The sequence below is a fragment of the Danio rerio genome, chromosome 5 (genome assembly GCF_052040795.2).
Source record: "Danio rerio strain M-AB ecotype USA chromosome 5, GRCz13ab, whole genome shotgun sequence".
NCBI lineage: Eukaryota > Metazoa > Chordata > Actinopteri > Cypriniformes > Danionidae > Danio > Danio rerio.
This window is the reverse complement of record NC_141025.1, coordinates 35,996,864-36,012,341: the sequence shown is the minus strand read 5'-3', so window position 1 is coordinate 36,012,341 and position 15,478 is coordinate 35,996,864. Positions and strand designations below refer to the sequence as shown.

The 15,478-nt window shown below is 35.5% G+C and overlaps 1 protein-coding gene and 1 long non-coding RNA gene across 3 annotated transcripts in view; one reads left to right on the top strand and one right to left on the bottom strand.

Annotated features, from left to right (window-relative positions):
- Positions 1-30: 30 nt before the first annotated feature.
- Positions 31-15,478, bottom strand: part of ankra2 (ankyrin repeat family A member 2) — a 24,825-nt gene continuing 9,377 nt past the window's right edge. Inside the window, exons 3-11 of one of the 2 annotated variants that reach the window (XM_087251613.2) lie at positions 5,701-5,806; positions 4,667-5,040; positions 4,420-4,578; positions 4,261-4,326; positions 3,691-3,788; positions 3,349-3,474; positions 1,288-1,354; positions 1,102-1,182; positions 31-638 (exon numbers count right to left, since the gene is read on the bottom strand). In XM_087251613.2, the coding sequence (XP_087107739.1) occupies positions 583-638; positions 1,102-1,182; positions 1,288-1,354; positions 3,349-3,474; positions 3,691-3,788; positions 4,261-4,326; positions 4,420-4,578; positions 4,667-4,919 (906 nt within the window). In that variant the 5' untranslated portion in view covers positions 4,920-5,040; positions 5,701-5,806 and the 3' untranslated portion in view covers positions 31-582. 2 annotated transcript variants of the gene reach the window in all.
- Positions 9,653-15,478, top strand: part of LOC147844044 (uncharacterized) — an 18,894-nt gene continuing 13,068 nt past the window's right edge. Inside the window, exon 1 of the long non-coding RNA XR_015491408.1 lies at positions 9,653-14,346. This is a non-coding gene — a long non-coding RNA (uncharacterized LOC147844044). The remainder of the gene's footprint in view (positions 14,347-15,478) is intronic.

Genomic DNA, 15,478 nt, shown 5'->3' with positions numbered 1-15,478 from the left:
TGCTGTTTTTCAGAGTCAGACAAAATCACATTCTTCAGTATAAATAAAGGTTTATTTACAGTCTTATAGGGACAAGAGAATCCAAGGAGAAACTCTGGTGCAACGGTAATAACAAATGTGACAGTTGAGTTAGTACTTTGACATCTCTTGCTGTGAATTGTTATTGTTAAGTGTTTTTTAGCATGTTCTTTTCCACTTGGTTGATTCTAAAGTGCCTGTCTTAATTTTGCTTTATGGATGGACCATTCATAATACCAGTCAAGTTTAATGTAAAACAGCTTAATTTTGCATTGCATGGCAAGTTAAATACGTTCTCAAGTACACATTCAAACTATGTAAAGTTCAGTAACCTAAACAAACATCACTCTGACTAAACAAAACCACATATATATCAGTATTTTCAAAACACTCGTGTCAGCATCTTTCATGTTTGTTGATCTGTGCATTGGGCTCTTCATTCAATGTTGGCCTCAAAAATGTTAATATAAAGTCTGTTTCGGCCACATGAAATGCTGTAGTCCACTTCATCAACTGACACATTAAACACTCAAGAAGTCACATTTATTCCTGTACATGCCATGATTATTCTTTGATGCCTTGCAGCAGCTTCAGAAGATGAGCCTCCAAGACCTGTTGGACTGGAAAACGATACGAAGCAATTACTGTTAGATGCAAATTAAGGCCAACATGAAACAGGTACATTTAAAGATTAATGATTTTGGTTATATTAAATAGCTATATGTTAAGTCAAGACATTGTGGTAAAACAGATTTGATTATAACTTAATTTATTTAGGACTGTTGTAGTACACCTGTTGGTGATAACCATGGTATTTAAAAATATATGTATATAGTTTGTATAAAGTGGTCTCGTTCAGGGGTGCCCAAACTCGGTCCTGGGGGCTGATGTCCTGCAGAGTTTAGCTCCAACCCTAATTAGACACTCGTGAATCTGCTAATCAAGCTCTTTCAAGATACACTAGAAACTTCCTGGTAGGTGTGTTAAAGCAAAGTGGAGCTAAACTGCTTGATATCAGCCCTGAGAAAGCCAAGATTGATAGCATTATTCGTTTAAAACCAATAGGAATTATGTTTTAGTTACCATTTCTATGACCCATTGCCACAGCCATGTCCATGGCATTGAACCCAGAGTCAGATTCCATGGTTGGGTCGGATCCACTTTCTGTAAAATAAATCAAAATGTACAATTCCTCACACTACCAGCCTGAAGAACCCAACACTGAAATACTTTACAGTAAACAGAAATGAAGTCAAATTAGGCCTTTACCTAAGAGGATTTCCACACAGCGAACATGATTACCATGCACCGCGTACAGTAGAGGAGCTCCACCATTCTGGAAACACATTGCACTAATCAGTTTTTAGCTAAAACAAACATTGTTTCTGGATTCTCCACCTTTTCCTAAAGAACTACCTTAATTCTTTGGGGCACTGATTGTATAATGTACTGGAAACAATCCTCAGAGAATCTAGTTCATATAATCATGAGAGCATCAGTTGCTACAGATTCGTCAACTGCACATCCATGATGCAAATCTCCTAAAGGTGCTCTACTAGATAAATCTGATGACTTGAGCATAGGAAAGAGAACATGGTCATGTTTAAGAGGCTAGTATTAGATGTTTAATGCTTTGACATGGCACATAATCCTGAAGCAGCATCGACGGTGGGAAAATTCTTACCCCCCTCCATTGGAAATGAATATCAGTGTTGTAAACAGTGTTGCAAAGTTTTAGCTTTTTTTCCCAAAAATAACACAAAAATGAGATAACCCACTCAATAATCTGCCTATTATTCCTTATACTGGCAAATGAGTTTAGTTATCATTTGACAAATTCAGCAGGACACAAGCAGTAGACTTCTAGTATGATCATCACCACACACTAAATGTGGGGCAGTTTGTGTGTGACAATGTGGGATAATACCAAAACAACCTGAAACAACTTGAGAAACTTTTATATGCAGCCCGTCAGATCATAGATTTTTTTTGGGTCCTCCCAAAAAAAAAACCCAATTAAAACACATTGTAACAATCTCTTTATTTTACATAAAATTTAAGTTTAGGAAAACATCTGCTTCACATTTCAGCTCAATTCAATACTAAATTAAGCAAAACTAAATAGTTTATTTATTTATTTATTTATTTTTTAAAGTAAAGCTAATGCAATGTACATTCATTCTAATGGTTTGTTTTCCCCCATGGTAAAAGTGCTTATGACATTTTTGTGGACCTTCCCGGTTATGCCAACTAAGTTTAAATGTAGCTTCTTTTTCTTGTTCTTAAGGATCACCAAGTGTGACAACTGTAAATATAAATCTGATAGTTACATTAGCATCCACACTAACCAATGTTCAAATCTGTTTATTGTTAGTTTATGCTTTTCATTCTTCATTACCCCCAGCAGATGTCCTTAGTGTGCTACTGGCACATCTGACCAGTGAATCTTTATTTTAAAATGTGTTAATCTAATCAAACTAACCTAGCGACCAGAGTCAGTGTAGTGAAAGAAAAAAACAAAAAACTCTTTTTCTAGCATTTTTAAAGGAGAAAATACAAAGTCGCAGTAGCTAGCACTGCATACTCGAGGTAATTTTAGTTTCATACTCCAATTTGTCAGCCTGGCTTGCATAACTTCTGTGTGTTTGTTATAATTCTTTCCCATTAGTCATTACTTTTAAACAATCTTTAATAAGAGGGCTTAACAATAAGCAGAGCTTTTCCACAATGTTGTCTCTAGCTATATATTGTGTGAGCTTATTTTATTTCAATTCTAAACGGCTGTCAAATATAAGCTAAGAAAGAACACTGATCTCCACTGTCGTTTTACTTTCAGAATGACTTTTTAAACTCACATTGTTTATAGTTATCCTACTTGGTGTGAAAGGGCCTTTAGCTAATGGAATTGGCACTGATGTGCTCATCTGTAACTGTAACTCAAACTTGTCGCACCCATTTGCTCTGCTATTAACCCTTTAACTGCCCCACCAACAAAAAAATTTTGGATTGCATTTCTTAACTAAGTCGCTATTTAACAGACTTATTGCATTTTTTTCAACACATCCCATAATTTCTGAAATAGCAACCATTTGGTATGGGTTGATATGTTGGTGCAACAGGATTGTATGATTTTTTTGTAAACCAGGAATGCTGTGAGTGTAAACCATCATTCAAAACATTCATCCTTTAAATTAATTTAACAGTCACTATTTAAAACAGTCAAAACATGGTCAACCATTTGACCAAAGAGCATTAATTTAGCAGGTTAATTGTGATTTGGATATGTATTATATTCAGATGTTTTCAGGAATTAACAGTTTAATTGCTTACCCAGTCATACTCGTTGACATCAACTCCACAGTCGATAAGCATTCTGACAATATCGGTGTACCCTTTACTGCAGGCCAGTGACAGTGCACTCTCTCTCCCCTTGGCCAAGAGATGTGGATCTGCGCCCTGAAAAAAACAAACATCTGTGAGTATCTGGATATTTTAGCCAGCTGGCTTTTTAATTTGCAAAAATGTACAAAGCATGGATTGAAGCAAAGATGACAGCACGCGTCAGCCAAATATTTCCCACTGACATGTAAATATGCAGGTATATTTAGACTATATAAACTTGTTAAGCAATTGTGAGAAAACAGATGTGGTGAATGTGTATTTTGTGCTCACACTCTGTAACAGGAACTCCACCACAGCGATTTGTCCATGAGCTGCTGCCCACATGAGTGGAGTGAATCCCTCCTCATCCTGTAGGTTTATCACAGACTCTGAACAACAAAAGGAAAAGATGATCAAAACTCATACTGTGGTATATGTAAACTATTCCTATAAGTGGGAGCTAGTTGACAATCAGGAAATTAATAAAATGTCACTGAAAAAGAGCTTAACAACAGCCACAGCCAAATCGTGCGAAACAACACAAGATACTTCATGTTGTCCCAACACAAATCTGTTAAGTTAACTCAATTGTTTTTAAAATTTAAGGGAACATAAACACTTGAGTTGCCCCCAAATAACTTAAGAATTGAGTTGGTTCAACTGATATTAAATCAATAGTTTCAACAAGCAGCAAAAGTAATTTTTTGAGTGCACAGAATAGTAAAATTACATTCGAATAAAAGAAAAATCAAAAATTTAATGCAATATGAAAAACATCATGACTTGGGAAAATTGGCTTTCAAAATTCCATGATATTCCATTATCCATGGAAACCCTGTTTTACAAAATAAATAAACTTGCCTTGTTCTATTCGACTTGCTAAAAACACCATCTCTCCTTGTGCTGCCAACTGATGTATCGACAGTGCTAGAACAGATTTGAAAGAGCAGTAATTTAAATAAAGTTATGCTTATGATTTATTTTAAAAAGGAGGTTGACAAATATGATGTGAAGACTTACAGTGAACAAGCAAGGGAGTGGATGAGACCTCATTCCCACGGTGTTTGTTAGTGAGAGTGGTGGACTGCTTGATCGGAGAGAAGTGTTTGGTGGTCGATGGCGTGTACACATGCCTAACCTGAATACCAGGTGACGGAGAGGTTTGAATATTACACTCCGCTGTAAAGAGAAAGAGGCAGAGACGAGGCATATGAATGACACTCCTGACAGTAAATGTTGGTCATTTGGCTCCATTTATTTGCTTTACCTTTAAATAAAACAGAAGCCACCTCCAGATCAGAGTTCACCTGGTCCTGGATATTTTTACTGTCTTCCTCGTTCAGCGACTTCACAAAGCGTGAGCACACGTTCATGTCAAAGCGATTGGGTAATATAAACTTTATGCCCATGGCGTTCTGTGAGCTGGCATCCTCTGTCGAGCCAATGCTGACTGATGGCTCCACTTTGATGCCCGTCACCTCTGGTAAGGGGCACAAACCCTCCATCTCCTCTGATGCCATTGACCACTCAGGATTTGCAGTATTTCAATGAAGCTAACAGTTCCAGAGCAGGTTCCGTAGATATAATAAACCCCTTATGGTAACTTGATGTTTGGCCCCATGTAGAAAGAAGCTTTTCTACCTGGGTATTTAGATAGTGGAAAACGGTGAATAATCAGATTAATTTCACACAAACTGTAGCTCACATTTACAACTGTAGTTTTGTTAGCTAATTTAAAAGCGTTCAACATTGGTGATTTCTCATGTTGGGTCTATAACCACAAAGCAGTCACTAACAGCAATAATAGACTAATGGTAACGTTATAACAAATATTGTTATGGTTTATAACTGATAAGATTATATAATTTAATTTTAAACTCTGCTCGTTTGGAAATAAAAGCTCTTTAATCCTGGACAATAACGTACATCACCTCCCATACCCGTAACGAACGTACACAACTGAACACGTTTAATGTCAATGACCAAAACAACCCTGGTTAGCCAACCAGCTAACGACCGCTAACAGATATATTGCGCTGGAAATGGAACATATAACTTAGTGTACTGATATATCTCAGTTCCAGCCTTTTTTTTAGATCAGACAGAAATCAGATTGCGAGAGAGCACACCGGGCTAATTCATTTGTCAGCTTTACTTAGCTTGATTTCTTATGCAGAATTAAAGGGCTAAGGATACTATCTAATGACTTCAGCATAAACATCGACAACTGTACATGTTGTGAAACATTTTAATCAATTGAAAAGCGTCGTTTATATTAATAGTGAAATCATATATACCTACCGTTTATTAATATCGTTTGTTTTGAAATGACGAGTTGTCCTTGAAGTAAACTGTAAATAAAGCTTTTTCGAACGCTGAGAGGGCGGAGTCAAGCGGCTGCATGTGGCTGTGGAAGATGAAAATATTAAACTATAACAAAATACAAAGGGTGTAATTTGTAATTATATTGCGCTCATTATAGTTCATAATTTTTTAATTGCGCTCATAATTTTAATTGTTGGTAAAGTTATTATATATGTGTGCTTGCTCTCTCTCTCTCTCTCTCTCTCTCTCTCTCTCTCCCTCTCTCCGTGTGTGTGTGTGTGTGTGTGTGTGTGTATGTGTGTACTACACACACACGCACACACATATAGGCCTATAGTAGATTGTGTGTGAACTGGTGTAATTTGTTTTAGCAACTCAATAAACAGGCTGTAGTTAAATGGTTAGTGGACTGAAGTAAATTATTTATAAGTTTCTATCTTCATAAAACAAAGTAAAATAAATCCATGCAGAGCTCACTTTTTCAAAGAAAATGTATAAAATAAAATAAAAAGCCAACGACAGAAAATAAGTTTCTTGGGCACTGTTTATCCAAAAACACCATTTCAAAAAACTAAACTACCATTTCTAAACTATTTCTAAATGACTAAACAACAACAACAACAAAAAAACATCATCATTAATAATAGTAATATTATTATATTATAATAACTAGTTTATTACTATGTGCACAGACTTTTAATTTTCATTAAGTTGGCTCAAGTGCTTCTGGTAAACTGTCTTGCCATTGCAAAATCGCTACATTTAACATCTGGTTTCTTTAAAAATCAGTGATCTACACTAAACCAGTCAGAAAGCACTGAAAAAATCCATTGTTCCATGCAATGTCTTTAAAATATGGACATTTATTTTACCACATTATTTTCTATATAGTTTCTATGCTCATCTACTGCTTATTTTGTATAATTATTATTAATTTATAGTTTGTGACATACAATGCATCCAGAAAGTATTCACAGCGCTTCAATTTTCCACAAATTTTATGATGCAGCCTTATTCCAAAATGGATTGAATTCATTTATTTCCTCAATATTCTTCACATAATACGCCTTAATAACAAGGTGAAAAGATTTTGTTTAAATTGCTGCAAATTTATTAAAAATAAAAAACCTGAAAAATCACATGGTACATAGGTATTCACAGCCTTTGCCGTTAAGCTCTAAATTGAGCTCAGCTACATTCTGTTTCCACTGATCATTCTTGAGATGTTTCAGCAGCTTAATTGGAGTTCATCTGTAGTAAATTCAGTTGATTGGACATGATTTGAAAAGGCATACACCTGTCTATATAAGTTCCCAGGGTTGACAGTGCATGTCAAAGCAGAAACCAAGCATGAAGACAAAGGAATTGTCTGTAGACCTCTGAGACAGGATCGTCTTGAGGCACAAGGCTGGGGAAGGTTACAGGAAAATTTCTGCTGCTCTGAAAGTTCCAATGAGCACAGTGGAAGATGCTTGGAACCACCAGTACTTTTTGCTGGCCGGCCATCCAAGCTGAGTGATCGGGGGTGAAGGGCCTTAGTCAGGGAGGAAATCAATAACCCGATGGTCATTCTGTCTGTCTGTAGGGTAGAGTGGCCTGACGGAAGCCACTCCCCACCTGGAATTTGCCAAATGGCATCTGAAGGACTCTCAGACCATAAGAAACCAAATTCTCTGGTCTGATGAGACTAAGATTGAACTCTTTGGAGTGTATGCCAGGCGTTACGTTTGGAGAAAACCAGGCACCGTTCATCACCAAGCTAATACCATCTCTACAGTGAAGTGTGGTGGTGGCAGCCTCATGCTGTGGGGATGTTTTTCTGCAGCAGGAACTGGAAGACTAGTCAGGATAGAGGGAAAGATGAATGCAGCAATGTACAGAGACATCCTGAATGATAACCTGCTTAAGTGTACTCTTGACCTCAGACTGGGGCAACAGTTCGTCTTCCAGCAGGACAATGACCCAAAACACACCACCAAAATATCAATGGAGTGGCATCACAACAACTTGGTGAATGTCCTTGAGTGGCCCAGCCAGAGCCCAGACCTAAATCCTATCAAACATCTCTTTAGAGATGTGAAAATGGCTGTACACCATCACTTCCTATCCAACCTGATAAAGCTTGAGAGGTACTGCAAAGAGGAATGAGCAAAACTTCCCAAAGGCAGGTGTGCCAAGCTTGTGGCGTCATATTCAAAAAGACTTAAGGCTGTAATCTCTGCCAAAGGTGCACCAACAAAGTATTGAGCAAAGGCTGTGAATATACAAGTACATGTGATTTTAAATTTTTTTAATTTTTAATACATTTGCAACAATTAATACAAAAATCTTGTTTCACATTGTCATTATGGGGGATTGTGTGTAGAATTATGAGGAAATAAATTAATTTGCTCTTTTTTTGGAATAAAGCTGTAACATAAAAAATGTGGAAAAAGTGAAGAGCTACGAATACTGTCTGGATGCACTGTAGTTTGCAAAGATAAGACCAGAATTAAATTTGTACTTATTGAAAAGCCATTCATTTCGTTTTACGTCTGAACAACTAAATGAAAGTCTATTTAACTGATTACTTTATTTATATTGCAACATCAATGTTGTAAAAAGAACCTTGTGAAATTGAAAATAGTCATAAACCTTTCACTGGAAGTTTATTGGTGGCTGAAAAACACTAGCTGTGGATATTGATGATGATTATTTTATTTATATGAAAATTTGTAATTACATGAAAATTTCTAACTTGTTTTAAAAAATCTTTGCAGATATATTAGAGGGTGGAGTACAATGTGGAAAACCTTTAGAAAAAAATAGGATGATTAATTTAGGCTAATCATTCTTTTCAGCATGAGTGTTGAGTTTGGAGTCTGGAGCAAGTCTTGCATGTCTTTTTTGGCGATGTTTTTGAGTAGCCTATTTGTGCTCGTGAGCTCTTGACATTTGTTTATTTCAAAATATTTGTGTGATTTTGGAATTAGTGGTCACTGTAATCCTCAATCAAAGCCATTCTCAGAACCAAGTGGAGCAATGCCTAAATATTTATGTAGAAATCTGGTCTAAACAATCGAGTGCAGAGGAAACAAAGTAGACTGGAGTCTGGCTCACTGCAAAAATACCCAGATAATAACATTTCCATTCCATTCTCTGCTTGGGCACAAGCAGCTGAAATGATTGAGTTCAGTTTGAACAGACTAAAACATTTTTCCTGCATGAACAAAATTGCAGCAGAGGCAAATTGTTTTTTGAAAAACTATTTGCAAGCCTGTTTGTCTATAATGCTAGTTTTGAATGGTTAGCACTTTTATTTTATCATTCTGCATCGGGAATCTTCATTGTTTTTATCCTCACTATCCAGATCTGGTATTTTTCAGTTGATTGCAGCTTTCTATTCCGCTAACTGGCTCTGACTGCAATCATTCATTTATCAGGCTTATAGGTTTTTCCCCTTTTGCACAACACTAATCAGATTTCATGAGATTTATTCCATATTTCTAAATAACCTGTCAGAGCTCTGCTTAGGTTTTAAATGGATAGTTCACCCAAAACTGAAAACTCTGACAGCCTTTACTCACCATTGTTCTTGACTTTCTGAAGAAAACTACAGTCAAAAATATTTATATAAGATTTATGTATCCTGATTGCATATGAAACTTGCATCTATTTGGATTACATACTTTCAACATAATTGAACTGATAAACCACTTTGCGGTTTGATATTTGTTAGTAAAACATAAAAGTAACAAATTTGAACAAAATTTATGTAATATTATCAATACATCCAATGTGTTTTGTTGTGACTGGAGTATGAAGCTGCGTCAGTTTTGCCCCCCAAATATTAAGTAAACCAATCTAATGGAATTTAACTAATTGGACCCCCCCACACATACACGCTAAGCCTGGAACATTCACTCATTCACTGTCTGATCTACTTGCTAGTACCCAGACTGCCTGTCTTCCCAGCAGTTTGCCTGTCATCCCGTCTGTTATCTCATCCTGTGAATCCTGTACTGTGTTTACCTCCACCAGCATCATCTTGTTTCAGTTACCACCCAAAGTTAAGTGCTGTTTGTTTTGTTTTCTTTTATAATGTTTGTATTGATGATATTTCTGTTTCGAACAACCCTGTTTTACGTTGTTTGTTTAAAAGATCATTAAATATCCATTCTTTTTATTAATCCACCTTTGTACATACATTTAAACAAAGTGAAAACTTAAATAAAAAAAAATATTAACAGTTAATAACCTTGATTTATGATTTTTATTTATTTAGTTTAGAAACCTGTAAATATTAACTTTCATAGTTCAAGTACATCATTTCAGGTTTTCAATGTTCTTCAAAACATATATATTAGGGTGGAGCAAAAGAAAGAAACTCAATACGATTTGAAGCCACTTGAGAAAGAGAAAGTAAATTCTGAGTGTTTTAATTTTTGAGTGACTATTTCATAAAGGACACATTCTCTCTAGTGCCTCCACTTGTTATCTTTAAGCAAAGCAAACTGCCTAAACATTGAGAAACACTGGTATTACTACCCTTGGAATCTAAATCCTCAAGTACATACTACAAATGTTAATGTTTTTACGTCAGACCTGCTAATAGTCACTGTGTACTTTATTAAAGCAGGGACAATAAAGTTAGAATGGCATTTAAGAGATCATCTCTTTGGCAGACGGCAGTATAGCACGATCACACCCAAATCATACTGACCTTTACACTGAGATGATATATTATAGACAAACCAAGCGAAACAATTTCATCAGCTTGGTTTGAACTATGTGTGCAGAGCTTTTATGGAGAGGTTAATCTGAAAGGATCAAATTCAGCTGCTCGCCTCTTTTACTCTGACCCCTCGCGTTTCATGGCTTTAACTCTGTTTGTTTTGAGTTGACTGTGAGACTAATTCGCACACACGCCTCCAGAGCTCCAAAGTGGAGATTTCCTAACTCTGTGATTAGGGACTTGCTGGATGATGCAGCATTTTAAGCTCTTGTTTAGGATTTAGCAAGTTTTGCTTCACTAATCTTTTTTTCTAGCCTGTTTCAATCAAAACTGTGATTCTTCCTGATGCTAACATTTGAGTTGTGATGATACCAATTCTTATGCAAGTTAATTTTTAGTTACTAAACCACACTTGTATTGAGCCTACACACTTAAAAAGTTGACTCAACTTAAGATTTTAAAAGATCCAGCTTCAGTACTTTTTTGAGTTTACTCAACTTAAATCAAGTTAAGTGCAGTACTTGTGCTGAACGCTGAGTCAACTCAAAAAAAGGCAAGCTGCCTTACAATTTTGACAACTTTTTTCTTTTTCACAATTTATTGCTGTTTTTTTTTAAAGAGACCCTAGAGATGTATTTTCTATATGTTGGCAATACATACTGATAGGCGCTTGAAGTGATTGCAGAGGATAATTATACACATTTGACCTGTTTCTGTAATTACCGAGAACAAAATAATTGTGTTGACTGAGCCAATGGATTACAGAATCTTAGGTATTAATGACCTTGCATGCCTAAACACAAAGGGTGAACTTGGATTAGCACTTAACAGAATAATCAGACTCTGCTTTGTGTACTGTGATTTATTTGAGAAATAGATTAATCCAAGTTAAAAAAAAAAAAACACCTTTATAATCTGTTCCAAAGCAAACACACATAATACTGTAGTTGTTGTAAAACTTTTCCTGAACCTTTGAGAAGATTGATAGTTTAAAAATTAGGATACAAGCACTGAGCCGCCTAGTGTAGAGCATTATATAAGTTTTTTCATTCTAGAAAAGTAGCAACAATAGTAATGAAATGACACTTTATTTTTTATGTTTTTGTGATTTTAATAATTTATAATATATCATAAATATCTTTTGACTGTGACAAAGCTTTTGAATATTTTTGTTTTTTATTTAAAGAAATAAATCACTGTTAATATCAGCACCCAAAATTTTTAAAGACTAATTGTTTACAGCATCACTGCACACTGATATACGAGCAACTGAAAGTGAACTCAGATTTACATGATTGCAATTACAATAAAAAAATATATGAAATAAATGATTTGAATAATCAGAACATGTCTATGACAAAAAGTTACATTGTGATTGTGATATAAATTAGGCATGGGGCGGTATAAGATTCTGACGGTATGATAACCTTGGATAAAATATCATGGTTTCACAGTATTGTGATTTTTTTCCCCCCTTTGAACACAATATATTTTATTTTGAGAAGCTTTTAAAATATTTTGGAGCAGTCAACACGTCAGGCTAAATAATTCAGATAAATAATTTACTTTAGCTGTTTTTGCTAGTTTCAAAAACACTGATTTCTTTTCAATTTTCTGCTGGAGATGTTGTCTCCCCCCCAAAAAAGTAAATAAAACATTGTATACATACCCTGGGAAGGATATAGCAGAACATTTTGGTGGTTTTAAAACCTTGACTTGCAAACTGCAGTATACCTTGAAAACGATTATCGTTCCATGCCTAATATAAATAGATAAAGTCACTCACACACACGTTTGTTTTTGTTAATTGTGGGTACATTACACAGGTTTCAATTGTTTTTATATGGTACAAACTGTATTTTCAATTGCCACACTACCCCTAAACTCAACCCTCACAGGAAACTGTGCAGTTTTATTTTCGGAAAAAGGTGTAAAGGTTACAGGTGTAAATCACGCATCACTTTTACAAATAATCAGAAAGTAATGAAGTAACACAATTGAAGGAAATGCACAATTTTGAAGTAGAAAGACTAAAGTAGTATTTTCTTTCATAACAATCTATGTTTTATTTTAAATGGAAAAAATAATTTCAGGCTGAACTGACAACGTGCACAATAAAATGCATAAGTGCGTCACATTATGTGCGCTTAAATAAATGAAAAGTCTCTGTTATGGTTGCATTTTTAGATGTTGTTGTTTACGTCTAGATGATAGTTTTCTGAATATGTTCAATATCTAAGTTTAGACCTGAGTTCAAGATTGACCCAGGTGTCCATTATAGCAAAAAACAGCATGTCTGGGAGCACAAGAGCCCTCTCATTTCATGCAAGCACAATTGCACTCTCAGTGGCCTTCAGGCAGGCATCGATCTCTCACTCCGGCTGGCATGAGGCCTCCACTGGCACAGCAGTGGGCACATTTACAAAACTACACTTCACAAAACTTTCCTCAAACTTAACAAACACTGAAGTCAGACGTCACTCAACTGATGAATGATTAAAGAACAAATCTGTAGATCAGCGATAATAAAAGGTTATGTTCCATCATGAAACTTAAAATGTCAAATTTGAAGAAATCATTTTTTTTTGCTTGTTGAACACTTTCTCATGGCATGCATTTGAACATGAGATGTATAACTATTTTTGTATGATTATTATATTTTACAATGATATAAAAAATGATACATTTTTGTCCTATTAAAATTTGCATAAATACATATGGTCAAAATTTCTAAATTATTATTTATTGAAAAGCCATGTATGCCTTCTTTACCATCATAGTTACATTGTTTATATATTTTACAGTGTTGTGAATGCTCTTTTTCTGTCCAAGTTAGCTGCAGGAACATAAAATATGAGTGATTAACAGAGAGGGCCCCATTGCAATTTATTTCAATGAAATATACCCAATCCTAATGGTTCCCATTCACTTCTAAAATAATTAATAATAATGATAAACATGATTCTGAAAATCATTCTAAATGTGAATTAATAAGAGGGCAGGCCCCCAAATAGCACACAAATGTCTCTGATATGTAGGCTATGTTAAAGATTGTTTAGTCTGGAAACCATCTATTTTTAAGGTATTCCGCTGAATAAAAATGTTAAACATCTTAAAGAAAGATATTCTAAATGTCAGAAATTTGATGTCTAACACATGTTTGCAGATGAACAAATGCAAAGCAATTTGATCCAAGCTGATTAAGAATCAATATCCAATTACAATCCATTTTCAGGAGAAAATTAAGATGGTATTATTAATAAAACAATACTTATTGGTTCCAGGTTTTGAATATACATACACTGAACAAAATCTTAAGACTAGGGGGACATTACAGGTATTTACATTTTGCACTGATAGATCACAATCTGATTATAAGTACTGCTTTGAAATACCCAAAGAAGACACAGATGCAAAAGCCAAAAACAGGATGGAGCCTCCATCACTGTGCCCTGTAGTGGAATACATCTCCTGTGGAATCTCGATGTAACTCGCCAGTAACTTTGAAAGCCACCAGGACCATTTAGGTTACATTGTTTTTCGTCAGAGAACAAACTTTCTTCCACCTTTTCAAGGCCGTACTCACATTTTTGGGGGGTTTGCGTATTTAATAAACTACGGCAGTTTGCGTTCACTGAACAGTATGAATGATTAATAAATCCATATGAAACAGTCCCTTTTAAAGGTCACGTCTCGCTTTCAGTTTTGGGCTTTTGGGCCCAAGTGAACCGCGCTCAGGCCCACCTCTTCCAGAGCCGGCTAAGTGAACCATGCCTGAGCACGGATTCAGCGCACTCACACTTATCAAACAATCCGGGAAACGGGCCTGCGCACGGTTTGGATAGCATAGTGTGAGTGCGCCTCAATGTCCCATGTTTGGTGCTCCCTTGCTAAATCAAAATGGGCAAGTACACTCTCAGAAAAAAAGGTACAAAATTGTACCTTTTGGGGTACAAATGGCCCGTCACTGGGGTGGTACCCTTAAGGGTACAAATTTGTACCTCTATTTAAAGGTACAAAATTGTACCTTCTACATTTGTACCCTTTAAGGGACAATTTTGTACCTTAGACACTGAAGGTACAAAAATGTACCTTTTTATATTATATAGTATTTTCAGGGTACTGACCCAGGCATTTTGATCCATTGGTGACTGCATGCACAAATAAATAAATAAAATATTTTGGTTCACAGATGTCCATTTTTATTTATTAATGTAGAAATATTTAATTACAACTCACAACTGAATGTGTTAAGAAATAAAATTACACAGCAAGTATAAAGCAGACATGTAAAACAGTAAAAAGAACAATTTAGATAACAAATAAAAACTGAATAATCTACACTTAATACAAAGACCACAAGAATACTGTTTAAGATTTATAAACACATTACACAGGCTACAACAAGTACTGCACTTTATAAAGTCCAAAGTATTTGTCTTTAGTCAGAATACTCGGTCATAATAAATAATTTGTCATTAACATTTTCTCTGAATTTCAGAATGAAGGCAAACTTTCACTATAAATTGCTTCAACAGTGCAGAAAATCAAATACATCAGTAGCCTCTTCCTCAACATCAGTAGATTACTCCTCATCATCCTCAAGTGGAGTTGTAATTTGTTGTAACACAATATGTGTTTATGCTTTTGATAAACATGACATGTAAGGCACTCATATCTGGAAAATGTTCTTTGATAGTCATTAGGAGCACAAGTTATTTAAAAATTTGCTTTATGCATGAATGATAGCAGTGTGCTGGATAAACTTGATGATTGTGATTATCCCAAGAGCATGTAAAGAAACAAAAAACAAGGTTTATCACTCTGGTAACTGGAGTAGATCGAGGCTTGTCACCGTCCACCGTTCATTCAAAACATTCCACAGCAGAAACATCAGGGTGTTCTTCTAATAAGATGGATATGTCAAAAATGTATATTCGTCCACATCATTAGCCCGGCCAATCGCAATCCCATCAACTCTGAAGACTGCCGTGACTCGTCTTGTTAACACAGTTGTCCAGTCGGTGGTGTCCTCCTGTA